At 57.4% G+C, this 27,781-nt stretch overlaps 1 protein-coding gene across 1 annotated transcript; it reads right to left on the minus strand.

Moving 5' to 3' along the window:
- Positions 1-235: 235 nt before the first annotated feature.
- Positions 236-27,197, minus strand: EPPK1 (epiplakin 1). The gene is made up of 2 exons (XM_074262350.1): positions 26,920-27,197; positions 236-19,999 (listed from the first exon to the last, which is right to left on the minus strand). Exon 2 carries the CDS (start codon positions 19,963-19,965, stop codon positions 523-525), a length of 19,443 nt encoding a protein of 6,480 aa, XP_074118451.1. The 5' UTR covers positions 19,966-19,999; positions 26,920-27,197; the 3' UTR covers positions 236-522.
- Between the last annotated feature and the right edge of the window lie 584 nt (positions 27,198-27,781).

Below are 27,781 nucleotides of genomic sequence, written 5' to 3' on the forward strand. Positions count from 1 at the left end.
GGGAGGGAACTGGAATTTCTTGGCAGATAGAAGAATAAACAAAATGAGGAATTTATGTCACCGCAATTGTAGGTAATAGGAAAAGAGTCATTGTTTAGTTACTGCATCCTAACAAAACTTGGAGGTATTCCCTTAAAATTCAAAATATATGAAAGAGAAAGCAATAAATAACTGGCACCACCTAAATATCTAAGATAGTAAAAACTAAAAGAAAAATATAAAATAAAAATTCATAAAAAGTTATGAGATATGAGATTTAATTAGTGCAGAGCACAGATGCATGAAAAAATATAACTTCGAAGTACTGTACAAAAATATGAGAGTGAAAATGAGGACAAATACAAATCTACAGATGACATTAGTTTAAAATTAACCATAATTAAAGAAATGTCAATAAAATAATTCAAAGAAAAACAGATATCCAAAAAACAAAGTAGTGAAAATAAAACCAAATGAAAAGTGCAAAAACATTGAAAATTGTATTGACAAAGATGAAATCAATGAAATAAGAGAAATTAAACATTATTTAAGAGAAAGAAATAAGAGGCCAGTGTCAGGATCCAAACTACATCTCTGAAGGAGCTGCATGTAGGTCAGATTCTCGTGCGTGTTGGGGTCGAAGAAGCCCTTGGTGTCGTCCGAGGGGTCGGAGAGGATCTGGTTCATCTCCTCGTCAAAGTAGCCGCGCTGGTAGGCCACCTCCACGGGCACGCGGTGGCTGTGCACCGGGTCGATGACGCCTCCCGTGGCGATCTGCGCCTCCAGCAGCCTCACGCCGTGGTCCTTGACGATGAGGTCCCGCTTCATGGCCTGGAAGAGGGAGATCTGCTCCCCCGAGTACGGGTCCGTGTAGCCGGTGACGGCCCTCTCGGCGGACAGCAGCTTCTCCTGGATCTCGCCGCCCACGACGCCCGCGGCCACCGCCTGGTCCACCGACAGCTTCTGGTTGCGCAGCGGGTCGATGACGAAGCCCGTGGCGGCCTGAGCCTCCAGCAGCACGAGGGCCGTGCCGGGCCGCAGGATGCCCTTCCACATGGCCTGGTAGATGCTCATCTTCTCCTGCTTGGCCGGGTCCTCCTTGGACGGTACCAGGACGCCCGCGATGCAGCTGGTCCCTTCAAGGTACCTCTTGACCGAGTCCATCTCCGTGATCTCCTGCAAGCTCTTGGTGCCCTGGGCCAGCTCCCGCAGAGTGTCCAGGCCCAGGATGTTGGAGGTGCGCAGCTCCGAGGCCGACACCTGCCTCCTCAGGCCCCGGAAAGACACCTTGCTCAGCTTCTCCTCAGTCTCCTCGATGATGGTGGTGAGGGTGGCGATGAGGCCCTGCAGGGTCAGGGCGCCGGACGAGTACTGGGCCAGAAGCTCCTCCCTCCTGGCGTCGGTGAGGTACGTGGAGAAGAGCACTTCCCACACGGACACCTTCTGCCCCTTGAAGTGCCCGACCTTCACCTCCATGGTGGTGTTTCTCAGGGCCCCGAGGGCCTCCTCGCGGCGGCGGCGGGCGTTCTCCGCCTCTTCCCGGGCTTCTGCCTCCTGCGACCCGCCTTCGGCCTCTTCGATGATGGTGGTGAGCCTGCGCGTCAGCGCTGGCAGGGGCAGGGCCCCCGAGTCGTACTGGGCCAGGAGGTCCTCCCGGGTGACCTGAGTCACGTACGTGGACACCAGGACGTCCCAGACCGGGACCTTCCGCCCCTTCAGGTGGCCGACCTGCACCTCCATGGTGGCGGCCTGCAGCTTGCTGCGCGGGCGCAGTCCGTCCCGGCTGAGCTCCCCTGAGCCGGCCGTGGGCGCGTCGCGCCGGTCGCCGGCCTCCGTCACCAGGCTGGTGAGGGTGCTGGTGAGCTCCTCGACGGACAGGGCGCCAGCCCGGTACTTCCTCAGCAACTCCTGCCTCTTGCTCTCGGCCACGTCCCTGCAGAACAGGAGCTCCCACACGGACACGGTCTGGCCCCGGAAGAGGCCCCCGTGGACCGTGACCCAGGCGTCCTGCAGCGCGCGCCGCATCTGCTCGCTCAGCTGGGACACGGCGGAGCTCTTGTCCGCCAGCTGCAGCATGTAGAGGCCGGTGTCCGGGTCGCGAACGCACCTGCGCAGCAGCTGCATGTAGGTCAGGTTCTCGTGCGTGTTGGGGTCGAAGAAGCCCTTGGTGTCGTCCGAGGGGTCGGAGAGGATCTGGTTCATCTCCTCGTCAAAGTAGCCGCGCTGGTAGGCCACCTCCACGGGCACGCGGTGGCTGTGCACCGGGTCGATGACGCCTCCCGTGGCGATCTGCGCCTCCAGCAGCCTCACGCCGTGGTCCTTGACGATGAGGTCCCGCTTCATGGCCTGGAAGAGGGAGATCTGCTCTCCCGAGTACGGGTCCGTGTAGCCGGTGACGGCCCTCTCGGCGGACAGCAGCTTCTCCTGGATCTCGCCGCCCACCACGCCCGCGGCCACCGCCTGGTCCACCGACAGCTTCTGGTTGCGCAGCGGGTCGATGACGAAGCCCGTGGCGGCCTGAGCCTCCAGCAGCACGAGGGCCGTGCCGGGCCGCAGGATGCCCTTCCACATGGCCTGGTAGATGCTCATCTTCTCCTGCTTGGCCGGGTCCTCCTTGGACGGTACCAGGACGCCCGCGATGCAGCTGGTGCCCTCCAGGTACCTCTTGACCGAGTCCATCTCCGTGATCTCCTGCAAGCTCTTGGTGCCCTGGGCCAGCTCTCGCAGGGTGTCCAGGCCCAGGATGTTGGAGGTGCGCAGCTCCGAGGCCGACACCTGCCTCCTCAGGCCCCGGAAAGACACCTTGCTCAGCTTCTCCTCAGTCTCCTCGATGATGGTGGTGAGGGTGGCGATGAGGCCCTGCAGGGTCAGGGCGCCGGACGAGTACTGGGCCAGAAGCTCCTCCCTCCTGGCGTCGGTGAGGTACGTGGAGAAGAGCACTTCCCACACGGACACCTTCTGCCCCTTGAAGTGCCCGACCTTCACCTCCATGGTGGTGTTTCTCAGGGCCCCGAGGGCCTCCTCGCGGCGGCGGCGGGCGTTCTCCGCCTCTTCCCGGGCTTCTGCCTCCTGCGACCCGCCTTCGGCCTCTTCGATGATGGTGGTGAGCCTGCGCGTCAGCGCTGGCAGGGGCAGGGCCCCCGAGTCGTACTGGGCCAGGAGGTCCTCCCGGGTGACCTGAGTCACGTACGTGGACACCAGGACGTCCCAGACCGGGACCTTCCGCCCCTTCAGGTGGCCGACCTGCACCTCCATGGTGGCGGCCTGCAGCTTGCTGCGCGGGCGCAGTCCGTCCCGGCTGAGCTCCCCTGAGCCGGCCGTGGGCGCGTCGCGCCGGTCGCCGGCCTCCGTCACCAGGCTGGTGAGGGTGCTGGTGAGCTCCTCGACGGACAGGGCGCCAGCCCGGTACTTCCTCAGCAACTCCTGCCTCTTGCTCTCGGCCACGTCCCTGCAGAACAGGAGCTCCCACACGGACACGGTCTGGCCCCGGAAGAGGCCCCCGTGGACCGTGACCCAGGCGTCCTGCAGCGCGCGCCGCATCTGCTCGCTCAGCTGGGACACGGCGGAGCTCTTGTCCGCCAGCTGCAGCATGTAGAGGCCGGTGTCCGGGTCGCGAACGCACCTGCGCAGCAGCTGCATGTAGGTCAGGTTCTCGTGCGTGTTGGGGTCGAAGAAGCCCTTGGTGTCGTCCGAGGGGTCGGAGAGGATCTGGTTCATCTCCTCGTCAAAGTAGCCGCGCTGGTAGGCCACCTCCACGGGCACGCGGTGGCTGTGCACCGGGTCGATGACGCCTCCCGTGGCGATCTGCGCCTCCAGCAGCCTCACGCCGTGGTCCTTGACGATGAGGTCCCGCTTCATGGCCTGGAAGAGGGAGATCTGCTCTCCCGAGTACGGGTCCGTGTAGCCGGTGACGGCCCTCTCGGCGGACAGCAGCTTCTCCTGGATCTCGCCGCCCACCACGCCCGCGGCCACCGCCTGGTCCACCGACAGCTTCTGGTTGCGCAGCGGGTCGATGACGAAGCCCGTGGCGGCCTGAGCCTCCAGCAGCACGAGGGCCGTGCCGGGCCGCAGGATGCCCTTCCACATGGCCTGGTAGATGCTCATCTTCTCCTGCTTGGCCGGGTCCTCCTTGGACGGTACCAGGACGCCCGCGATGCAGCTGGTGCCCTCCAGGTACCTCTTGACCGAGTCCATCTCCGTGATCTCCTGCAAGCTCTTGGTGCCCTGGGCCAGCTCCCGCAGGGTGTCCAGGCCCAGGATGTTGGAGGTGCGCAGCTCCGAGGCCGACACCTGCCTCCTCAGGCCCCGGAAAGACACCTTGCTCAGCTTCTCCTCAGTCTCCTCGATGATGGTGGTGAGGGTGGCGATGAGGCCCTGCAGGGTCAGGGCGCCGGACGAGTACTGGGCCAGAAGCTCCTCCCTCCTGGCGTCGGTGAGGTACGTGGAGAAGAGCACTTCCCACACGGACACCTTCTGCCCCTTGAAGTGCCCGACCTTCACCTCCATGGTGGTGTTTCTCAGGGCCCCGAGGGCCTCCTCGCGGCGGCGGCGGGCGTTCTCCGCCTCTTCCCGGGCTTCTGCCTCCTGCGACCCGCCTTCGGCCTCTTCGATGATGGTGGTGAGCCTGCGCGTCAGCGCTGGCAGGGGCAGGGCCCCCGAGTCGTACTGGGCCAGGAGGTCCTCCCGGGTGACCTGAGTCACGTACGTGGACACCAGGACGTCCCAGACCGGGACCTTCCGCCCCTTCAGGTGGCCGACCTGCACCTCCATGGTGGCGGCCTGCAGCTTGCTGCGCGGGCGCAGTCCGTCCCGGCTGAGCTCCCCTGAGCCGGCCGTGGGCGCGTCGCGCCGGTCGCCGGCCTCCGTCACCAGGCTGGTGAGGGTGCTGGTGAGCTCCTCGACGGACAGGGCGCCAGCCCGGTACTTCCTCAGCAACTCCTGCCTCTTGCTCTCGGCCACGTCCCTGCAGAACAGGAGCTCCCACACGGACACGGTCTGGCCCCGGAAGAGGCCCCCGTGGACCGTGACCCAGGCGTCCTGCAGCGCGCGCCGCATCTGCTCGCTCAGCTGGGACACGGCGGAGCTCTTGTCCGCCAGCTGCAGCATGTAGAGGCCGGTGTCCGGGTCGCGAACGCACCTGCGCAGCAGCTGCATGTAGGTCAGGTTCTCGTGCGTGTTGGGGTCGAAGAAGCCCTTGGTGTCGTCCGAGGGGTCGGAGAGGATCTGGTTCATCTCCTCGTCAAAGTAGCCGCGCTGGTAGGCCACCTCCACGGGCACGCGGTGGCTGTGCACCGGGTCGATGACGCCTCCCGTGGCGATCTGCGCCTCCAGCAGCCTCACGCCGTGGTCCTTGACGATGAGGTCCCGCTTCATGGCCTGGAAGAGGGAGATCTGCTCTCCCGAGTACGGGTCCGTGTAGCCGGTGACGGCCCTCTCGGCGGACAGCAGCTTCTCCTGGATCTCGCCGCCCACCACGCCCGCGGCCACCGCCTGGTCCACCGACAGCTTCTGGTTGCGCAGCGGGTCGATGACGAAGCCCGTGGCGGCCTGAGCCTCCAGCAGCACGAGGGCCGTGCCGGGCCGCAGGATGCCCTTCCACATGGCCTGGTAGATGCTCATCTTCTCCTGCTTGGCCGGGTCCTCCTTGGACGGTACCAGGACGCCCGCGATGCAGCTGGTGCCCTCCAGGTACCTCTTGACCGAGTCCATCTCCGTGATCTCCTGCAAGCTCTTGGTGCCCTGGGCCAGCTCCCGCAGGGTGTCCAGGCCCAGGATGTTGGAGGTGCGCAGCTCCGAGGCCGACACCTGCCTCCTCAGGCCCCGGAAAGACACCTTGCTCAGCTTCTCCTCAGTCTCCTCGATGATGGTGGTGAGGGTGGCGATGAGGCCCTGCAGGGTCAGGGCGCCGGACGAGTACTGGGCCAGAAGCTCCTCCCTCCTGGCGTCGGTGAGGTACGTGGAGAAGAGCACTTCCCACACGGACACCTTCTGCCCCTTGAAGTGCCCGACCTTCACCTCCATGGTGGTGTTTCTCAGGGCCCCGAGGGCCTCCTCGCGGCGGCGGCGGGCGTTCTCCGCCTCTTCCCGGGCTTCTGCCTCCTGCGACCCGCCTTCGGCCTCTTCGATGATGGTGGTGAGCCTGCGCGTCAGCGCTGGCAGGGGCAGGGCCCCCGAGTCGTACTGGGCCAGGAGGTCCTCCCGGGTGACCTGAGTCACGTACGTGGACACCAGGACGTCCCAGACCGGGACCTTCCGCCCCTTCAGGTGGCCGACCTGCACCTCCATGGTGGCGGCCTGCAGCTTGCTGCGCGGGCGCAGTCCGTCCCGGCTGAGCTCCCCTGAGCCGGCCGTGGGCGCGTCGCGCCGGTCGCCGGCCTCCGTCACCAGGCTGGTGAGGGTGCTGGTGAGCTCCTCGACGGACAGGGCGCCAGCCCGGTACTTCCTCAGCAACTCCTGCCTCTTGCTCTCGGCCACGTCCCTGCAGAACAGGAGCTCCCACACGGACACGGTCTGGCCCCGGAAGAGGCCCCCGTGGACCGTGACCCAGGCGTCCTGCAGCGCGCGCCGCATCTGCTCGCTCAGCTGGGACACGGCGGAGCTCTTGTCCGCCAGCTGCAGCATGTAGAGGCCCGTGTCGGGGTCGCGCACGCACCTGCGCAGCAGCTGCATGTAGGTCAGGTTCTCGTGCGTGTTGGGGTCGAAGAAGCCCTTGGTGTCGTCCGAGGGGTCGGAGAGGATCTGGTTCATCTCCTCGTCAAAGTAGCCGCGCTGGTAGGCCACCTCCACGGGCACGCGGTGGCTGTGCACCGGGTCGATGACGCCTCCCGTGGCGATCTGCGCCTCCAGCAGCCTCACGCCGTGGTCCTTGACGATGAGGTCCCGCTTCATGGCCTGGAAGAGGGAGATCTGCTCTCCCGAGTACGGGTCCGTATAGCCGGTGACGGCCCTCTCGGCGGACAGCAGCTTCTCCTGGATCTCGCCGCCCACCACGCCCGCGGCCACCGCCTGGTCCACCGACAGCTTCTGGTTGCGCAGCGGGTCGATGACGAAGCCCGTGGCGGCCTGAGCCTCCAGCAGCACGAGGGCCGTGCCGGGCCGCAGGATGCCCTTCCACATGGCCTGGTAGATGCTCATCTTCTCCTGCTTGGCCGGGTCCTCCTTGGACGGTACCAGGACGCCCGCGATGCAGCTGGTGCCCTCCAGGTACCTCTTGACCGAGTCCATCTCCGTGATCTCCTGCAAGCTCTTGGTGCCCTGGGCCAGCTCCCGCAGGGTGTCCAGGCCCAGGATGTTGGAGGTGCCCAGCTCCGAGGCCGACACCTGCCTCCTCAGGCCCCGGAAAGACACCTTGCTCAGCTTCTCCTCAGTCTCCTCGATGATGGTGGTGAGGGTGGCGATGAGGCCCTGCAGGGTCAGGGCGCCGGACGAGTACTGGGCCAGAAGCTCCTCCCTCCTGGCGTCGGTGAGGTACGTGGAGAAGAGCACTTCCCACACGGACACCTTCTGCCCCTTGAAGTGCCCGACCTTCACCTCCATGGTGGTGTTTCTCAGGGCCCCGAGGGCCTCCTCGCGGCGGCGGCGGGCGTTCTCCGCCTCTTCCCGGGCTTCTGCCTCCTGCGACCCGCCTTCGGCCTCTTCGATGATGGTGGTGAGCCTGCGCGTCAGCGCTGGCAGGGGCAGGGCCCCCGAGTCGTACTGGGCCAGGAGGTCCTCCCGGGTGACCTGAGTCACGTACGTGGACACCAGGACGTCCCAGACCGGGACCTTCCGCCCCTTCAGGTGGCCGACCTGCACCTCCATGGTGGCGGCCTGCAGCTTGCTGCGCGGGCGCAGTCCGTCCCGGCTGAGCTCCCCTGAGCCGGCCGTGGGCGCGTCGCGCCGGTCGCCGGCCTCCGTCACCAGGCTGGTGAGGGTGCTGGTGAGCTCCTCGACGGACAGGGCGCCAGCCCGGTACTTCCTCAGCAACTCCTGCCTCTTGCTCTCGGCCACGTCCCTGCAGAACAGGAGCTCCCACACGGACACGGTCTGGCCCCGGAAGAGGCCCCAGTGGACCGTGACCCAGGCGTCCTGCAGCGCGCGCCGCATCTGCTCGCTCAGCTGGGACACGGCGGAGCTCTTGTCCGCCAGCTGCAGCATGTAGAGGCCGGTGTCCGGGTCGCGAACGCACCTGCGCAGCAGCTGCATGTAGGTCAGGTTCTCGTGCGTGTTGGGGTCGAAGAAGCCCTTGGTGTCGTCCGAGGGGTCGGAGAGGATCTGGTTCATCTCCTCGTCAAAGTAGCCGCGCTGGTAGGCCACCTCCACGGGCACGCGGTGGCTGTGCACCGGGTCGATGACGCCTCCCGTGGCGATCTGCGCCTCCAGCAGCCTCACGCCGTGGTCCTTGACGATGAGGTCCCGCTTCATGGCCTGGAAGAGGGAGATCTGCTCTCCCGAGTACGGGTCCGTGTAGCCGGTGACGGCCCTCTCGGCGGACAGCAGCTTCTCCTGGATCTCGCCGCCCACCACGCCCGCGGCCACCGCCTGGTCCACCGACAGCTTCTGGTTACGCAGCGGGTCGATGACGAAGCCCGTGGCGGCCTGAGCCTCCAGCAGCACGAGGGCCGTGCCGGGCCGCAGGATGCCCTTCCACATGGCCTGGTAGATGCTCATCTTCTCCTGCTTGGCCGGGTCCTCCTTGGACGGTACCAGGACGCCCGCGATGCAGCTGGTGCCCTCCAGGTACCTCTTGACCGAGTCCATCTCCGTGATCTCCTGCAAGCTCTTGGTGCCCTGGGCCAGCTCCCGCAGGGTGTCCAGGCCCAGGATGTTGGAGGTGCGCAGCTCCGAGGCCGACACCTGCCTCCTCAGGCCCCGGAAAGACACCTTGCTCAGCTTCTCCTCAGTCTCCTCGATGATGGTGGTGAGGGTGGCGATGAGGCCCTGCAGGGTCAGGGCGCCGGACGAGTACTGGGCCAGAAGCTCCTCCCTCCTGGCGTCGGTGAGGTACGTGGAGAAGAGCACTTCCCACACGGACACCTTCTGCCCCTTGAAGTGCCCGACCTTCACCTCCATGGTGGTGTTTCTCAGGGCCCCGAGGGCCTCCTCGCGGCGGCGGCGGGCGTTCTCCGCCTCTTCCCGGGCTTCTGCCTCCTGCGACCCGCCTTCGGCCTCTTCGATGATGGTGGTGAGCCTGCGCGTCAGCGCTGGCAGGGGCAGGGCCCCCGAGTCGTACTGGGCCAGGAGGTCCTCCCGGGTGACCTGAGTCACGTACGTGGACACCAGGACGTCCCAGACCGGGACCTTCCGCCCCTTCAGGTGGCCGACCTGCACCTCCATGGTGGCGGCCTGCAGCTTGCTGCGCGGGCGCAGTCCGTCCCGGCTGAGCTCCCCTGAGCCGGCCGTGGGCGCGTCGCGCCGGTCGCCGGCCTCCGTCACCAGGCTGGTGAGGGTGCTGGTGAGCTCCTCGACGGACAGGGCGCCAGCCCGGTACTTCCTCAGCAACTCCTGCCTCTTGCTCTCGGCCACGTCCCTGCAGAACAGGAGCTCCCACACGGACACGGTCTGGCCCCGGAAGAGGCCCCCGTGGACCGTGACCCAGGCGTCCTGCAGCGCGCGCCGCATCTGCTCGCTCAGCTGGGACACGGCGGAGCTCTTGTCCGCCAGCTGCAGCATGTAGAGGCCGGTGTCCGGGTCGCGAACGCACCTGCGCAGCAGCTGCATGTAGGTCAGGTTCTCGTGCGTGTTGGGGTCGAAGAAGCCCTTGGTGTCGTCCGAGGGGTCGGAGAGGATCTGGTTCATCTCCTCGTCAAAGTAGCCGCGCTGGTAGGCCACCTCCACGGGCACGCGGTGGCTGTGCACCGGGTCGATGACGCCTCCCGTGGCGATCTGCGCCTCCAGCAGCCTCACGCCGTGGTCCTTGACGATGAGGTCCCGCTTCATGGCCTGGAAGAGGGAGATCTGCTCTCCCGAGTACGGGTCCGTGTAGCCGGTGACGGCCCTCTCGGCGGACAGCAGCTTCTCCTGGATCTCGCCGCCCACCACGCCCGCGGCCACCGCCTGGTCCACCGACAGCTTCTGGTTGCGCAGCGGGTCGATGACGAAGCCCGTGGCGGCCTGAGCCTCCAGCAGCACGAGGGCCGTGCCGGGCCGCAGGATGCCCTTCCACATGGCCTGGTAGATGCTCATCTTCTCCTGCTTGGCCGGGTCCTCCTTGGACGGTACCAGGACGCCCGCGATGCAGCTGGTGCCCTCCAGGTACCTCTTGACCGAGTCCATCTCCGTGATCTCCTGCAAGCTCTTGGTGCCCTGGGCCAGCTCCCGCAGGGTGTCCAGGCCCAGGATGTTGGAGGTGCGCAGCTCCGAGGCCGACACCTGCCTCCTCAGGCCCCGGAAAGACACCTTGCTCAGCTTCTCCTCAGTCTCCTCGATGATGGTGGTGAGGGTGGCGATGAGGCCCTGCAGGGTCAGGGCGCCGGACGAGTACTGGGCCAGAAGCTCCTCCCTCCTGGCGTCGGTGAGGTACGTGGAGAAGAGCACTTCCCACACGGACACCTTCTGCCCCTTGAAGTGCCCGACCTTCACCTCCATGGTGGTGTTTCTCAGGGCCCCGAGGGCCTCCTCGCGGCGGCGGCGGGCGTTCTCCGCCTCTTCCCGGGCTTCTGCCTCCTGCGACCCGCCTTCGGCCTCTTCGATGATGGTGGTGAGCCTGCGCGTCAGCGCTGGCAGGGGCAGGGCCCCCGAGTCGTACTGGGCCAGGAGGTCCTCCCGGGTGACCTGAGTCACGTACGTGGACACCAGGACGTCCCAGACCGGGACCTTCCGCCCCTTCAGGTGGCCGACCTGCACCTCCATGGTGGCGGCCTGCAGCTTGCTGCGCGGGCGCAGTCCGTCCCGGCTGAGCTCCCCTGAGCCGGCCGTGGGCGCGTCGCGCCGGTCGCCGGCCTCCGTCACCAGGCTGGTGAGGGTGCTGGTGAGCTCCTCGACGGACAGGGCGCCAGCCCGGTACTTCCTCAGCAACTCCTGCCTCTTGCTCTCGGCCACGTCCCTGCAGAACAGGAGCTCCCACACGGACACGGTCTGGCCCCGGAAGAGGCCCCCGTGGACCGTGACCCAGGCGTCCTGCAGCGCGCGCCGCATCTGCTCGCTCAGCTGGGACACGGCGGAGCTCTTGTCCGCCAGCTGCAGCATGTAGAGGCCCGTGTCGGGGTCGCGCACGCACCTGCGCAGCAGCTGCATGTAGGTCAGGTTCTCGTGCGTGTTGGGGTCGAAGAAGCCCTTGGTGTCGTCCGAGGGGTCGGAGAGGATCTGGTTCATCTCCTCGTCAAAGTAGCCGCGCTGGTAGGCCACCTCCACGGGCACGCGGTGGCTGTGCACCGGGTCGATGACGCCTCCCGTGGCGATCTGCGCCTCCAGCAGCCTCACGCCGTGGTCCTTGACGATGAGGTCCCGCTTCATGGCCTGGAAGAGGGAGATCTGCTCTCCCGAGTACGGGTCCGTATAGCCGGTGACGGCCCTCTCGGCGGACAGCAGCTTCTCCTGGATCTCGCCGCCCACCACGCCCGCGGCCACCGCCTGGTCCACCGACAGCTTCTGGTTGCGCAGCGGGTCGATGACGAAGCCCGTGGCGGCCTGAGCCTCCAGCAGCACGAGGGCCGTGCCGGGCCGCAGGATGCCCTTCCACATGGCCTGGTAGATGCTCATCTTCTCCTGCTTGGCCGGGTCCTCCTTGGACGGTACCAGGACGCCCGCGATGCAGCTGGTGCCCTCCAGGTACCTCTTGACCGAGTCCATCTCCGTGATCTCCTGCAAGCTCTTGGTGCCCTGGGCCAGCTCCCGCAGAGTGTCCAGGCCCAGGATGTTGGAGGTGCCCAGCTCCGAGGCCGACACCTGCCTCCTCAGGCCCCGGAAAGACACCTTGCTCAGCTTCTCCTCAGTCTCCTCGATGATGGTGGTGAGGGTGGCGATGAGGCCCTGCAGGGTCAGGGCGCCGGACGAGTACTGGGCCAGAAGCTCCTCCCTCCTGGCGTCGGTGAGGTACGTGGAGAAGAGCACTTCCCACACGGACACCTTCTGCCCCTTGAAGTGCCCGACCTTCACCTCCATGGTGGTGTTTCTCAGGGCCCCGAGGGCCTCCTCGCGGCGGCGGCGGGCGTTCTCCGCCTCTTCCCGGGCTTCTGCCTCCTGCGACCCGCCTTCGGCCTCTTCGATGATGGTGGTGAGCCTGCGCGTCAGCGCTGGCAGGGGCAGGGCCCCCGAGTCGTACTGGGCCAGGAGGTCCTCCCGGGTGACCTGAGTCACGTACGTGGACACCAGGACGTCCCAGACCGGGACCTTCCGCCCCTTCAGGTGGCCGACCTGCACCTCCATGGTGGCGGCCTGCAGCTTGCTGCGCGGGCGCAGTCCGTCCCGGCTGAGCTCCCCTGAGCCGGCCGTGGGCGCGTCGCGCCGGTCGCCGGCCTCCGTCACCAGGCTGGTGAGGGTGCTGGTGAGCTCCTCGACGGACAGGGCGCCAGCCCGGTACTTCCTCAGCAACTCCTGCCTCTTGCTCTCGGCCACGTCCCTGCAGAACAGGAGCTCCCACACGGACACGGTCTGGCCCCGGAAGAGGCCCCCGTGGACCGTGACCCAGGCGTCCTGCAGCGCGCGCCGCATCTGCTCGCTCAGCTGGGACACGGCGGAGCTCTTGTCCGCCAGCTGCAGCATGTAGAGGCCGGTGTCCGGGTCGCGAACGCACCTGCGCAGCAGCTGCATGTAGGTCAGGTTCTCGTGCGTGTTGGGGTCGAAGAAGCCCTTGGTGTCGTCCGAGGGGTCGGAGAGGATCTGGTTCATCTCCTCGTCAAAGTAGCCGCGCTGGTAGGCCACCTCCACGGGCACGCGGTGGCTGTGCACCGGGTCGATGACGCCTCCCGTGGCGATCTGCGCCTCCAGCAGCCTCACGCCGTGGTCCTTGACGATGAGGTCCCGCTTCATGGCCTGGAAGAGGGAGATCTGCTCTCCCGAGTACGGGTCCGTGTAGCCGGTGACGGCCCTCTCGGCGGACAGCAGCTTCTCCTGGATCTCGCCGCCCACCACGCCCGCGGCCACCGCCTGGTCCACCGACAGCTTCTGGTTGCGCAGCGGGTCGATGACGAAGCCCGTGGCGGCCTGAGCCTCCAGCAGCACGAGGGCCGTGCCGGGCCGCAGGATGCCCTTCCACATGGCCTGGTAGATGCTCATCTTCTCTTGCTTGGCCGGGTCCTCCTTGGACGGTACCAGGACGCCCGCGATGCAGCTGGTCCCTTCAAGGTACTTTTTCACTCTTTCTTTTTCTGCAATTTCTTTTACTTGTTTTTGTCCTTTCTCCAACTCTTCTAATGTATCTTTATTAATTATATCGGCTTTGTAAAGTTCGGCAGCTGTTATTTGTCTTCTCAAACCTTTGAACCATACCTCCTTTCTTTTTTTTTCTTTTTCCTCAATTAAGTCCCAAATTATTTTCACAATACTTTCTAATGCTTTTGATGTGTCTTCCCTGTACCTGTTTACTAATTCCTGTTTCTTTTCTTCTGTGACATATTCAGAGCACAGGAGGTCCCACACTGACATCTTTTTCCCTCTATACTTCCCCTTTTCCACAGTTACCATTTCTGCCTTGAGTGCATTTTCAATGACTTCGTCCATGTATCTATAATTCTTTTCTTGCTTGACTATGGGTAGCAGCGCCAATCCTGTTTTTGGATCTTTTGGGCACCTTGAATGGAGTTCTGCATAATTCACTTTCTCATGTGTATTGGGATCCTGAAATCTTCTGCTTCCGTGCTTGGTATTTGCTAGTAAGTTGTATGTTTCCGGGTCTAAGCAGCCCCGCTTGCAGGCCACCTCTACAGGAAGGCGATGACCATAGTTGGGATCGATTACACCTCCTGTGGCTACTTGTGCCTCCAGCATCCTCATTGCTTCCTCTTTTTCTACTAGATTTTTCTTCATGGCCTTGTAGAGGGATATCAGCTCACCTGTGTCTGGGTCCTGATAGCCAGTCACTGCTTTCTCTGAATTCTGGAGGTCTTCCTGTAGCTCCTCCCCTAACACCCCTGCAGCCACAGCTTCATTCACTGACAGTCTCTGGTTCTGCAGAGGGTTGATGATGAAGCCAGTGGCAGCCTGTGCCTGCAGAAGCTGCATTCCAATTAGCTTGGGCATCACTTCTCTGTTCATAGCGTCATAGATACTCAGTTTCTCCTTTGTCGATGGTATCAGCACCCCAGCAATGCAACCTGTCCCTTCCACGTACCTTTTCACTGATTCTAGTTGGCTAAGTTTTTCTGCTGCCCTTTTTTCCTTTGGAAGTCCAGCAAGGACATTCTCATCAATGATCCCAGAGTTGAACAGCTCAGCAGCCGTCACATCCCCACGGAGTCCTTTCACCCTGATTGCTTGGTTCTGTTTTTCTGTTTCCTCAATGGTAGTTATAATAATTTCTAAGAGTTGGTCCAGGTGCAGAGTGTTTGATCTGAACTGTCTGACCAGATCTCTCTTTTTCTGCTGTGTGAAATACTGTGATGAAAGCAAATCCCAGACAGAAACAGTCTGATTGGCAAATTTTCCGATGGGCACCTTGGTGGTCCTGGATCGCAGCAGCTGTTTTGTGGTTTCATCGATGTATATGTAGCTCTCTCCTTTCTGTACTATTTGCAACATATAGAGTCCAGTTTCTGATTCTTGAATACATCTCTCCAATAGTTGCAGGTAGGTGAGGTTTTCATGGGTATTAGGGTCAAAGAAGCCCTTGGTATCATCGGAGGGGTCAGAGAGGATCTGGTTCATCTCCTCATCAAAGTAGCCGCGCTGGTAGGCCACCTCCACGGGCACGCGGTGGCTGTGCACCGGGTCTATGATGCCACCTGTAGCAATCTGGGCCTCTAAAAGTCGGATGGCATGGGACTTTAAAATCAGTCCTTTGTTCATGGCTTCAAAGAGAGAGATTTGCTTATTGGTGTAGGGTTCCGTGTAGCCAGTCACTGCCTTTTCTGCACTCAGGAGTTTTTCATACACTTCTCTTCCAATTAGTCCATCTGACAATGCCTGATCTACAGACAGCTTCTTGTTCTGTACGGGGTCGATGATGAATCCAGTGGCAGCCTGGGCCTCTAGCAGGACCAGGGCCGTGCCCGGCCTCAGGATATGCCTCCGCATGGCGTCATAGATGCTCAGCCTCTCCTTTGTGCCTTGGATGAGCACTCCAGCTATGAAGTTGCTCCCCTCCAGGAATTTCTTCACACCCTCCATCTCGGTCACTTCGTGCACCGTTTTTTTCCCCTCGTTCAGATCGTCCAGTGTTTTCTTGTCAATCAGCTGGGATCTGAACAAGTCATTGGCTGATACTTTCTTCCTGAGGCCAGGGAATGTGATCTGCCTGGCCTTCTGCTCCGTCTCCTCAATGAGGGCGGTGACATCTGTGACCACCTGGCGAAGGGCCGCAGCCCTTCCTGAGCGACCCAGGTCTACCAGCTCCTTCTGCTTGTCAGCACTAACATACTCAGAGTGGAGTAGGTCCCACAGTGACACAGTTTGGCCTTTGAACCTCCCCACCTTGATGGAGACTGTCATGGCTTTCAGAGCCATGATGGTGTGGTCGTCGACATCCAGTGCCACACTCTGGGAGAGAGGGAGCAGCCATAAGCCTGACTCGGAGTCTAAGATACACTTGTCCTTTAACTCTTGATATGTCACCTTGTCACGGGTGTTAGGGTTGAAGAAAAATTTCTTATCTCCAGTGGTCTCGGCTAAGGCCTGACCTGTCTCTTCATCTACAAAACCGAGCCTGCAGGCAGCTGGCAGGGGTAGATGCAGGTGGTGAATAGGGTCTACCACGCCCCCTGTAGCCAGTTGTACTTGCAGAAGGAGGAAGCCCTCATTCTGGTCAATAAGTCCTTTATCCATGGCCTGCCAAACAGAGATGGTGCTGCCTGTGTAGGGATCAGTATAGCCAGTTGCTGCTCGCTCTGCTTGAAGGAGCTGCTCACTCAGCTCTCCTCCAATCACACCAGTCTTGACTGCATCTTCCACAGACAGTTCCCGGTTGTTCTCTGGGTCAACAAGTAAGCCTGCAGCCAGCTGGGCCTCCAGCAGCCTCAGCCCTAGGCCGCGGGGAAGCAAGTTGCTTTTCATGGCCTGGTAGATGCTCATCCTCACCTTGGATCCCTCCACCTGGACCCCAGCAATGCATCCTGTCCCCTGTAAGTACCGTTTCACCTCTGGTCTCTGGGCAACCTCGCTTGGTGACTGCGTTCCCTGAACCAGTTTCTCCAGTGTGTCCAGGTCAATTATTCCTGTATCCAGCAGCCAGACAGCAGGGACTTCCCCCCGTAAGCCTGGTAGCATGATGTGGGTCTGAGCTTGTAGTTCTGCTTCTCTTACTTGCTTCAGAGCAGCAGTTATGATTTCTTGGACTGTCATCCTCCCCAGCCGGAAGTTTTCCAAGAAGGCTTCCCTCTGATCATCTGTGAAGTGCCCAGAGCACAGCAGGTCCCAGAGAGAGACACTCTTCTCAGTCACTAGTGTGTCCTGGAAGACCTGTTGAATTTGCTCATCTGTGGAAATGGGGATAGCTGTTTGAGGCAGGGGCAGCAGGTGACAGCCAGAAGCCTTGTCCTGTTGACAGTGCTCTATAAGCTGGGCATAGCTGAGGCTCTCACTCCCGTCCACTGTAGAGAATGTCTGGAGGGTGGCAGGGGAGGCTCCAGAGAGGGTCTTCTCCATCTCTTCATCAATGTAACCCCGCTGGGCGGCCACTTCCATGGGGATGTGGTGGTGGCTGTTGGGGTCAATGATGCCCCCAGTGGCTACCTGAGCCTCCAGGAGCTGCACAGCCTGCTGAGAAGGGACCAGGCCTTTCTTCATGGCCTGGAAAAGGGAAACCTTCTTGCCTGTAAATGGGTCTGTGAAGCCCGTCACTGCCTCCTCAGCATAATGGAGCTTCTCGTGGAGCTCTGGCCCCACCAATCCCTTTCGCACAGCATCATCCACAGACAGTTTTTCATTGCTCACAGGGTCGATGATGGAGCCAGTGGCAGCCTGGGCTTCGAGGAGGGGAAGGGCCACTCCAGGAACTAAGAGTTTCCGCTTCATGGCTTCATAAAGACTAAGCCTCTGTTTGGAAGGCTGGAGGAGAACTCCCCCAATGGTCCCTGAGCCATGGAGGTACCTGCGGACAGACTCCACTTTCAAGAGCTCCTCAGGGCTGACCCTCCCGTCCAGTACCTTCTCTAGGAGGTCACGATCGATGATGTGAGACTCCAGGAGCTGGTAGGCAGTGACCTGACCCCGGAGAGCCGGCAGAGTGATGCCAGCCCACTTCTTCATCTCCTCCTCCAGTCTCCTCACAATCTGCTCCAAGGTTATTTTCCGCAGCTTGTAGTGGGTCAGAATCTCCCTCCTCTGGCCCTCCTTGAAGTACTCAGAGTTGATCAGGTCCCACACGGAGACTCTTTGACCTTTAAACCGGCCGTACTTCACCAGCAGGAGGGATTTCTGGAAAGCCTGGCGGGTGGCTTCAGTCACCAGCTGAGGCTTCTGGCTGTTGAGTGGCAAGAGGCAGAGGCCAGTGGCTGGCTCGGTCACACACTTTTCCAGCAGCTGCAGGTAGGTGAGGTTCTCATGCGTGTTGGGGTCAAAGAAGCCCCTGGTGTCGTCCGAGGGGTCAGATAAGATCAGGTTCATCGTCCGGTCAAAGTAGCCACGCTTGTAGGCGACCTCCACGGGCACACGGTGGCTGTGCACAGGGTCAATGATCCCACCTGTGGCGATCTGCGCCTCCAGCAAGCGGACGCCGTGGTCCCTGATAATGAGCTCTTTGTTCATGGCCTGGAACAAGGAGAGCCTGTCCCCCGTGTATGGGTCCGTGTAGCCCGTCACTGCTTTCTCAGCTGACAGCAGCTTTTCATAAACATCGGGTCCGATGACACTGGCCCTGAGGGCCTCCTCCACAGAGTATCTCTTGTTCTCCTTGGGGTCTATGATAAAACCTGTAGCTGCCTGAGCCTCCAAAAGAATAAGGGATGTCCCCGGTCTCAGGTAGCCCTTCCTTCTGGCCTCGTAGATGCTGACCTTCTCCTGGGAGTCAGGCAGGAGCAGGCCACTGATGCACCCTGTCCCTTGCAGGTACTTCCTCACGGAGTCAAGGCCCCCAACATCCTGTGCCGTTGTCTGGCCTTGCTCCAGCTTCTCATACAGGTCCTGATTGATGATCTCTGACCTGAGAAGCTCCCTTGGTGTCACATGATCCCTCAGGCCTTCAAAGGTGACCCGGGAGGCAGCGGCGGCCTGGTCGATGATGGCGCTGAGCTGGGATGCCAGCGTCTCTGTGGAGAGTGCTCCCTCCCTGTACTGATGGGCCAGGGCAGCCCTCTTCTCTGCTGGGATGACATCCAAGAAGAGAAGCTTCCAGAGAGACACTCTTTGTCCTTTGAACTTCCCTGATGTGGCAACTACCGTGACCTTCCTCAGTCCCTCCTGTGTGGTATGGTCAATGAACCACTGTCCCTCTGGATGCCCTTTGTGATCTCCCCCAGAGAGAGGCAGGAGAAGGGAGCCAGTCTCTGGATCAGTGACACAGCGGACTAGCAGCTGCTCATAGGTGAGGTTCTCTTGGGTGTTGGGGTCAAAAAAGCCCATAGGCTGGGAGAGACTAACGAATGTCTCCTTATCTAGACAGTCCCATTGGAAGGCAGTCTCCAGTGGCAGCCGGTGCTTCCTAACCGGATCAATGATACCCCCTGTGGCCAGCTGGGCCTCTAGAAGTCGAAGCGCCAGTTCCTTCTGTACTAGCCCCTTTCTCATGGCTTGAAAGAGGGGGATGAGACCCCCGCTGAAGGGATCTGGGTACCCAGTCACTGCCCTCTCGGCGACCAAGAGCTTCTCTCGGAACTCAGGCCCCACGAGTCCAGCCCTAACAGCCTCATCCAGCCCCAGCTTTTTTTCACTGGCAGGGTCCATGAGGGAATAGGTAGCAGCCTGAGCCTGGAGGAGGGCAAGGGCAGTGCCCGGGGGGAGGAGGTGCTCCATCAGGGCCTGGTAGATGCTCCACCTCTGGCCTGTGGACAGTAAGATGACCCCAACTATACTGCCTGTTCCCTCCAAATAACACTGCACTTCTTCCCGAGCCCTCACTTCAGGCACAAGCAGTCTTCCCTCCCTCAGGTCTTCAAACACCTTCCTAGGCAGGATGCCAGCCTCTAGAAGCTGTTCACTGCTCACCATCCTTCCCAGGGATGGGAAGGTGATCTTCAGTGGGAGCAGGGCCAGCCCTGTGGCAGGGCTCAGCACACACCTGCTCCTAAGCTCTTGATAGGTGAGTGGCTCCTTTGTGTTGGGGTCAGAGAAGGCCCGGGGACTGTCAGCTGTGGGGTCAGAGAGGCTGTGGCCTGTCTCCTCATCCAGGAGGCCTTTCTGGTAGGCAAGTTCCAATGAGACACGACCTCCCTGTGCAGGATCTATTATGCCGCCCGTGGCCAGCTGGGCTTCCAGCCAGCTCAGGCCTAAATCCCTGGCCACAACTTCCTTGTGGAGAGCCTGGAAGAGGGGCAGCTTCCCTGGCCCGTAGGGATCAGGGTAGCCGGTGAGAGCTCGTTCAGCTGTGAGTAGCTTCTCTTTCAGCTCCAGGCCTACCAGCCCCTGTTTCACAGCCTCAGTCACAGGGAGAAGCTGGCTCTGAATGGGGTTGATGAGGCCCCCCGTGGCTGCCTGGGCTTCAAGAAGAGCCAGTCCTACCTTGGCTGGGAGTAGCCCTTGCTGGATGGCTTCATAGAAGCCCAGGGGCTGGGCTGAGGCCTCCAAGTACACCCCAGCAATGGGGCCTCTCTCCTGGGGACAGGTCTTTTCATCATTAGTCACAGAAAACTCCATCCTGGATTCAGGAGGGACAGCTTTGGGCATGGTCTTCAGGGCCTTGGGGGCCTGACCTGTTCCAGTGCCATTGACCGAAATGACTGAGTCTCCATTTAAAGTCGCAGTTGAGACATCCATGTCCATGTCCTGTGGGCTTCTCTCAAGCAGTGTTCACTTCCTAAGAAGGCAAAGCAAAGAAAAGGCCTAATGATTTGAAGTGTTTGAGACCACCATGCAGTCTTCCAGAGAAGTTCTACCCAAACTTCTTCAGTCATTGGAGAAAAGGAAAAGGATCCACAGAGGTTTCTAGGAGAATGATCTGAGTTGGAAGGGACCAAAGGACCCCTAATCTAAGCCCTCCCTGAACAGAAATCTCTTCTTCAATATCTCTGAAACAGCACTTAATTGTTGGGAAAGTTTTACTTTATATGGAACCAAAATACACCTTCTTGTAATTTCCCCCATTGCTCTTAGTTTTGCCCTCTGGGCCTGATAGAACAAGGGCATGCCCTCTTATACACGATAGTCCTTGAAGTCAATCCTCATGCACCCCTGCGGCTTCTCCTCTATGATAAACTTCCCTGTTTTCTTCTAAGTGCCCAGCTGCTGATGTTTTTCCAAGACTACCTTCTCTCTACTCTGAATGTCTCTTGGACATACTAATTTATGTATTGTCTCCCTCATTAGTATGGGAGCTGTTTTCTGCCTTTCTCTGAGTATCCTCAGTACTTAGCACAGTGCCTGGCACATAGGTGCTTAATAAATGCATGTTGATGGTCTGATTTCTATTCTCATCCTGATTGCCTTCTTCTAGATGTGCTCCAAGAATTCAGCAAACAGGGCAAAGAGATGAGACTGGAGCTAAGGAGAGGGCAGGAGCAGGAAGATGGCAAAGATCCACAGAATGACTCTTGCTACCTTTGTCCTTTGGTTCTACTAGGGAACCAACATGGTCACCTGGCTGGAATCCGAGGTTTGAGGGGGAAATGGGACTGGAAGATGAGATGTGATCAGCCAGGGTAAAGGAGGATGTTAAGACTAAGTTGGAATTTGATTAGAAAATGGGGTCTAAACTAGTTAGCAAGATGGATAGAGATGGTCCTGGAAAGGAAACCTGAATTCAAATCTCGCTTCAGACACTAGATAAACAAGTCACTTAACCTCTGTTTGCCTCAATTTCCTCAATTGTAATTAATAATAGCATTAATACCATAACTGTAATTTAATAATAGCATTGTTGTGAGAATCAAATGATATAATAATTATAAAGTACTTAGCACAATGCCTGGCACATAGTGAACACTATATAAATAAACTATTATTATTATAATCATCATTATTTTTAGTTGTGAATGGAGAATAAGAATTTAGGCTTAGATTGGGATGATAAGGGGAAAAGAGGCCTGGGCTAAAACATAGAATCTTTTTTTCTTTCTTTTTCTTTCTTTCCTTCTCTCCTTCCTTTATTCCTTTCTCCCGCCTTCCTTTTCTCCTTTATTCTTTTCTTCTTCCTTCTCTCCTTCCCTCTTGTCTTCTGTTTCTTCCTTCCTTTCCCTCCCTCCCTTCCTTCCTTCCTCCCTTCCTTCCTTCCTTCCTTCCTTCCTTCCTTCCTTCCTTCCTTCCTTCCTTCCTTCCTTCCTTCCTTCCTTCCTTCCTTCCTTCCTTCCTTCCTTCCTTCCTTCCTCTTTCCTCCCTTCTTTCCTGTTTCCCTGATGTGGCAATGACCATGGCCTTCCTCAGGCCCTCCTGTGTGGTATAGTCAATGAACCATTGTCCCTCTGAATGCCCTTTATGATCTTTCCCACAAAGAGGCAGGAGGAGGGAGCCAGTCTCTGGATCAGTGACACAGTGGACTAGCAGCTGCTCATAGGTGAGGTTCTCTTGGGTGTGGGGTCAAAAAAGTCCATAGGTTGGGAGAGACTGGCGAATGTCTCCTTATCTAAACAGTCCCATTGGAAGGAGGTCTCCAGTGGCAGCTCATGCTTCCTAACTGGATCAATGCTACCCCCTGTGGCCTTCTTTTTTTCCTTCCTTCCTTCCTTCCTTCCTTCCTTCCTTCCTTCCTTCCTTCCTTCCTTCCTTCCTTCCTTCCTTCCTTCCTTCCTTCCTTCCTTCCTTCCTTCCTTCCTTCCTTCCTTCCTTCCTTCCTTCCTTCCTTCCTTCCTTCCTTCCTTCTTTTCTTCTTTAGAAAAGGCTCCATGGAGGAAATGGTACTTAAATTGGACCTTGAATTCCAGGAAGAATTTTCTCAGGAAGGAAATAGTACACAAGGCATTCCAAGCAGCACTAGACATATATGAGTCATTTGAAGAGGTGAGAGTTAAAGGTGTGGGAGTGGAAAAGATTCACTGAGGGAAAGTGGAGACTGGGGCCATAATACAAATGGATCACTAGAAGAACTAGGGCTATTTTGCCTAAGGAAGTTTGGAGAAATATGAAATTATCTCTGAGGCTCTTTTCTACCTCTAAAATCATGGGGTCCTCTTTATGACATGATATCTTGTTTTCAGAAAATGAAAGTAGATTTGTCTTTCTTGGTCCCAGGGATAGAATTTGAAGTAATGGTTGAATACTATGGATAGGCAAATATTGATTCAACATAAGAAAAAAAAACTTCCTGCCCAATAATTGAATAGATAGAACTCCCCATCACTGGAGGTCTTCCAGTCCAAACTAGATGATTCCTTGTGGGAAATGTTATAGAGAAGATTCCTGGTAGGTGCAAGTTGGTCCAGATAATAAATTGCACCTACGTATATAATAATACCTCCTAAGGCCATGCTCTAAAAGCATATGCACCTGGGAGGCAGGAGAAGAAAGAAAAGTCTGAAGAGGAAATAACACAGCCACAAAGATAGGAGGGAAATGAGGAGAGAGCCACATCTCTGGAGTCAAGGGAAGAGTTTCTCCAAGAAGGGTGAACAGAAAGGAGACTGATGTGCTGCTGATAGGCCATGGATGAGAACTGACAAGTACTTGGTTTGGCAATGAGGAAGTGGTTAGAGACCTTGGAGAGTGCAATTTGTGGAGAATGATAGGAACAGAGCCAGATTGCAGGCACTGAGGAGAGTGTGGGTGGGTGGTAAAGGGGTGAGGATAAGGAGAGGCACATGGATGGTAGTTTGTCATGAGGTTTCATAGTACCAAAGGAAGCAGCCCACAAACTCAAGAAGGCTTTAGCTTGGTCTGGCCTCTGCCTCTTACAGGCCATAGAACCCCAGCTTCAAAAGGAGATAGATACCTATCTTCCTTCTCATGGGTGCGTAGCACTCAGGGTGAGGACCTGGAAAAAAGTGATTCAGCAGCAGTCAAGGTAGGGACCAGAAACTCAGTCCCATACCAATCTGTCAGTGCCCATACACTGAAAGTGTATACTTTCAGTCTTTGCACAAGGCATGTCTGATGTCTGACTTTCTGAAGCTAGGTGGGGCTGGGTTGGGCTGGGCTGGGAATCTAGGGGGAGAGACATAGGAGGGAAGGTCCCAGATGGAGAATCTCTTCTCTTTCCCTTTCATTCAACATTCCCTGCCATCATCTCTTTTAAAGATATATTCCAACAGAGGAGAGAGAAGAGAAAGACTGAAGGGAAAGGAAAAGAGTAGGGTTGCAGAAAAGGGAGCCTAAGAGGGACCAGGTTAGGACCTAGTACCCAGGATCAGTGAAGTAACTATAACCACCCCTTCTTCTTCCTAGCATCTCCAAGGCTAGCTAGGTTGCCCACTGCCTTCAGGGAAAGGCTCCTGTTTCAGGCTAAATCAATTCCTCCTCCCCCTGACCTTTGTCTAGTATTGAGGTGGCCATGGGCAGGGAGCCCAGAGGTTGGGCGGGAAACTGAAAAAAAAAAAAAAAAAACAGTGCCCTCCTTCAGCCCCTGGCACTGTAATGACAGGCAGAGATCAATGGACCGATAGAGTTGCTTGGAATGGGTGAGGCTCTGAAAGGGGAGGGAGAGGAGAAATTTGGATGAATCTTTTCCTACATCTCCCCTCCCTCACATTAATTAGGGGATCAACACTTCCTCTAGCTCTCTCAGAGTCTGAGGCTCCAAAAATCAGCATATAGTACATGGCCCCTATATTGGCATATTGACATCAGGGACCTGTGGGAACTAGGAGCAATGGCGGGGAAGGGAGGGGGTAAGGTGAGAAAGGTAGAGGAGGGAATAGGGATGAGTTGTAGGGAAGTTAATTTAAATTTGGGGTCAGGAAAATTCCTAATGACAAAAGCTTGTTTCTTTGAGGTCTTCAAAGATTGGAAGACTTTTTAGGCATGTTAGAGAGAGGGCTCTTTTTCAGGTATAGGTTTGAACTAGATGGATTTTGTGAATTCCCTTCCTTTTCTGAGTTTCTGTGACTTGATCTTTCTGAGCTTCGGTTTCCTTACCTATAAAATGGATAAGGTTTTTCCTCCAATTCTCTGATCATCTATGTAAGAAAAGTGGCATCTTCTGAGGGAATCAGGGAATATCTCTGCCCTCCCTCTTTAGACTCATCCTTCTTCTAGCACTAAGCATTCTCCTGCTCAGAAATCAGTGGGAAAACATTAACCCAGCTCCATACAGCTACCTGAGAAGGAGAGGACTCTGGGCCAGGGGTAGGATGGGTTGAAACTTCTTTAATACCTTGCAATTCCTCAGTGAATATGGGAATTGAAAGGGATGTTGGGGACCTTCATTTTCTAGAGGAAGAATGGGATACCTTAAGAGGGGAGGAAATTGCCCAGTAAGTTTGCCAGAGGTGGAACAAGACTTCCAGGTCTGCTGACTCCCATTACAGGTCTCTGTATGGAGATGATGGCTCCCCCTTCTCTCCACTCTTTCAGGATTATGGCCTCTTTGGCCTAGAGAAGCCAGCCCAGCTCCACCTGTTGTTTTTTCTTAGTTCTCAAAGCCAACCATGACAACCCACCCAGGTACAAGTAAGGCAAATACCAATACCTTCCCCCACTTCCAACTCCTATAAAGTCACTAAGAAACAGCATCCCCCTCCCCTTCACATACACAGACACACCTAGGCTAAGATCAGGGACCATCTCTCCTTCCCATATGTTCTGGCCCTACACAAAAATCCAAATGTCACACCCAGGGCTGGCCCAGGGATGCCCACATACATGCTTCCCCAACTAGGCAAGGTTCCCTCTACAGGACAAAAATCACCTAGACCCAGGAATCCCCCAGCCTTCCTTCAAACACACAAACAATCTGAGTCCAAGGATTCCTTACCCCCTACCTACAGTCCCCCTATCTCTCCACATTCCTAGATCTGGAAAGGACAATTGATGAAAGGGAGAAGGGAGGATGGGTTATCATCATTCCAGGAGGACCATTCAAGAGGTACCCATAAGGGACCTGGTCTCTGGACCTGCTCTAGGTGAGGAGTGTCCAGATCCCTGACATCTAAAGCATTCCTATCATATTCTTAGGTCATAGGACACATCCTTTTATTTCTATGGACAGTTACTCAAGAAAGAAAAACAAAGAGAAGGAGGCAGGTTCCATAAAAACACAAAGATGAACTTCTTAACCAGAAAAGCTACCCAACAATGAAATGGGCTCCCTCAACAGGGAGGGAACTCCCTAGTATTGAAAAGTGCTCAAAGAAACAATTAATAGATTTAGAACTGGGGATGGCCAACTCTTTCATTTTCATTTTCTTCATTAAGATAAGGAAAGTGACTTATACAAGGTGACATGAGTAATTAAGTCATCAGGATTGAACCTAGACCCTCTGAGCTCAAATCTAGTGTTTGTGTCATGGATCCCTCCACTGGGTCTTTCTAGTTGAAGAGAATGATCACTGTTCATTCATTTAGATTACTTTGAGGTTCTACACAGTATTTTACTCACAACTCCTCTTGAGGCAGTTTATTATTCTTAATTTATAGATTTTATATATATATATGTATACATACATATATATATATATTAAACAGCCATAGACAGAGACAGAGAGATGTAGAGACAGAGACAGAGAAGCAGACAGACAGAGACAGAGTGAGGCAGTGAGACAGAGACAGAGAAACAGAGAGACATAAAGACAGAGACACAGAAACAGAGACAGAGATGCCCACACAGACACAGAGAAAAGAGACAGAGACATAGAAAGAGGAGAGACAGAGAGAGAGACAAAGAGAGACAGAGACAGAACACACACACACACACACACACAGAGAGAGAGAGAGAGAGAGAGAGAGAGAGAGAGAGAGAGAGAGAGAGAGAGAGAGAGAGAGAGAGAGAGAGAGAGAGAGAGAGAGAGAGAGAGAGAGAACGAGACAGTATTTTCTCTGGTGCCCTTTTCAGTTCATTCATTTTTACAAAGGATATACATTCCTGGGAATGAGGACAGATTCTCAGAAAGGTGGTAGATGAATAAATTCACCTCAGGGATTCAGTCTCCTCATTCCCAGGGTATATTTGCCCTTATTTCCAGGGCACAATTCCCTGATTGCTAGGACTTGATCCTTAGGAAACATGCCCCTCAATTCTGGGACACAGTTCCTTTATTCCTAATGCACACTGCCATCATTTCTCGAACATGATCCCTAGTGACTAGATATTTCTCATGTTCCCCCAAATTACAGTCATATCTTCTCCTCTGGGTAAGGTCCCCGTGGTCCTGAACCCACTTGAACCAACTCCCTCCCTGCCCCAAATTCATAAGTTTGAGAATCTGTTCCGGGGACCGCAGGGAGTCCAGAGCAGGCTCGGAGAGAGATTCATTTTCATTTCCTCTTTTCAGTACCGTCCCAGGACAAAGGGACAAGGTTTGAAAAGCACACGGCGCTCCAAGCTACACTTCTCAAATCCTTGTAAGGGACTTCAGCTCCTGACTTCACCCCGCCCATAATTTCCCGGGAAGTCTAGGTTCCGGGAAGAAGAATAACCGATGATTTTCCAATTGGACCCCCATTACTTAGTCCAGGAATGTTGTTCCCATTCAGCTCTTCAGCCCTGGATCCTGATTTCCCTTAGCTCCCTCCCCCCCTTTAATACCAGAATTCGGGAAAACCCGAACCGAAGCCCACTTTTCTTAGCTAAGAACCCCTCCCTCTGACACGACTCCATAATCTTCCTGCCCTCCAGACACCCTTAGCACACACCTGTAGACTTCTCCGGACTTGTTGCTGCAGTCTCTCGGTCCCGATCAGCTTCGCTCGCTACCTCCGCACATTTTAAACCTGGCAGGTACCTCCCGGCACCTCTCAGCCCTTCCCAAAGCCTAAGTGGCCAGAGCTGAAGGCTCCTCCCCTTGGCCAGCCCTTCCCACTCCGCCTTCTCCAGCCCCCTCCTCTTCTGGATTCGGGATTCCCGGGGAGAAAAGAGGTTGTGGGGGGGAGAGTTGAAGTCCAGAGTGGAGCAGGGGTTAGGTTAGCTGAGAAAATGGCACAGGTGGAGTGAGGTGACAGGGAACAAAGTGCACCTGGGAGGGGTCTGTAGAACCACACCCCGCCTCCTGCCACCCCCCAAACTGAGGATGTAGCCCCAACTCTGACTCCTAGCCCCACCCCCGAGGGTGGAGCAGCCCGACGAGTACTGAGACAGTCATGTGTAAGTACATGCAACTATATACAATTGAGGACCTACACCAACCCTGGCCCCCTTCCGGGCCGGGAGCTGCCCGCTTGTAGCGCTAGTAGCCAGGGGTGGGGCCTGTTGCTGGGGATGGGGAAAGCCAATGTTTCAGGGCCCCTCCTTCACTCCCTCTCTGCTCCCGACGCCCGACGTCAGGGGAAAGGAATGTGTTGGTAGGGGGAGGGGGCACACAGGTAGAGCTCGCAGGGAGCATCGGAAGACCCAGGGTGGTTATGGGGCGGGAGATTTTGAAAGAGTTAAAAGGCCATCATTTACCTTCCCAAAACACCCTCCAGCCCCAAAATAGCCCAGGTGAGTCCGAGCAAGGGCTGCGGGAGGGGAGGTCCTCCCTCTCCGATATGGGACACTCTGTCCTCTCTTCTTCTTGGT

Source organism: Sminthopsis crassicaudata, chromosome 1 (assembly GCF_048593235.1).
Source record: "Sminthopsis crassicaudata isolate SCR6 chromosome 1, ASM4859323v1, whole genome shotgun sequence".
Lineage (NCBI taxonomy): Eukaryota > Metazoa > Chordata > Mammalia > Dasyuromorphia > Dasyuridae > Sminthopsis > Sminthopsis crassicaudata.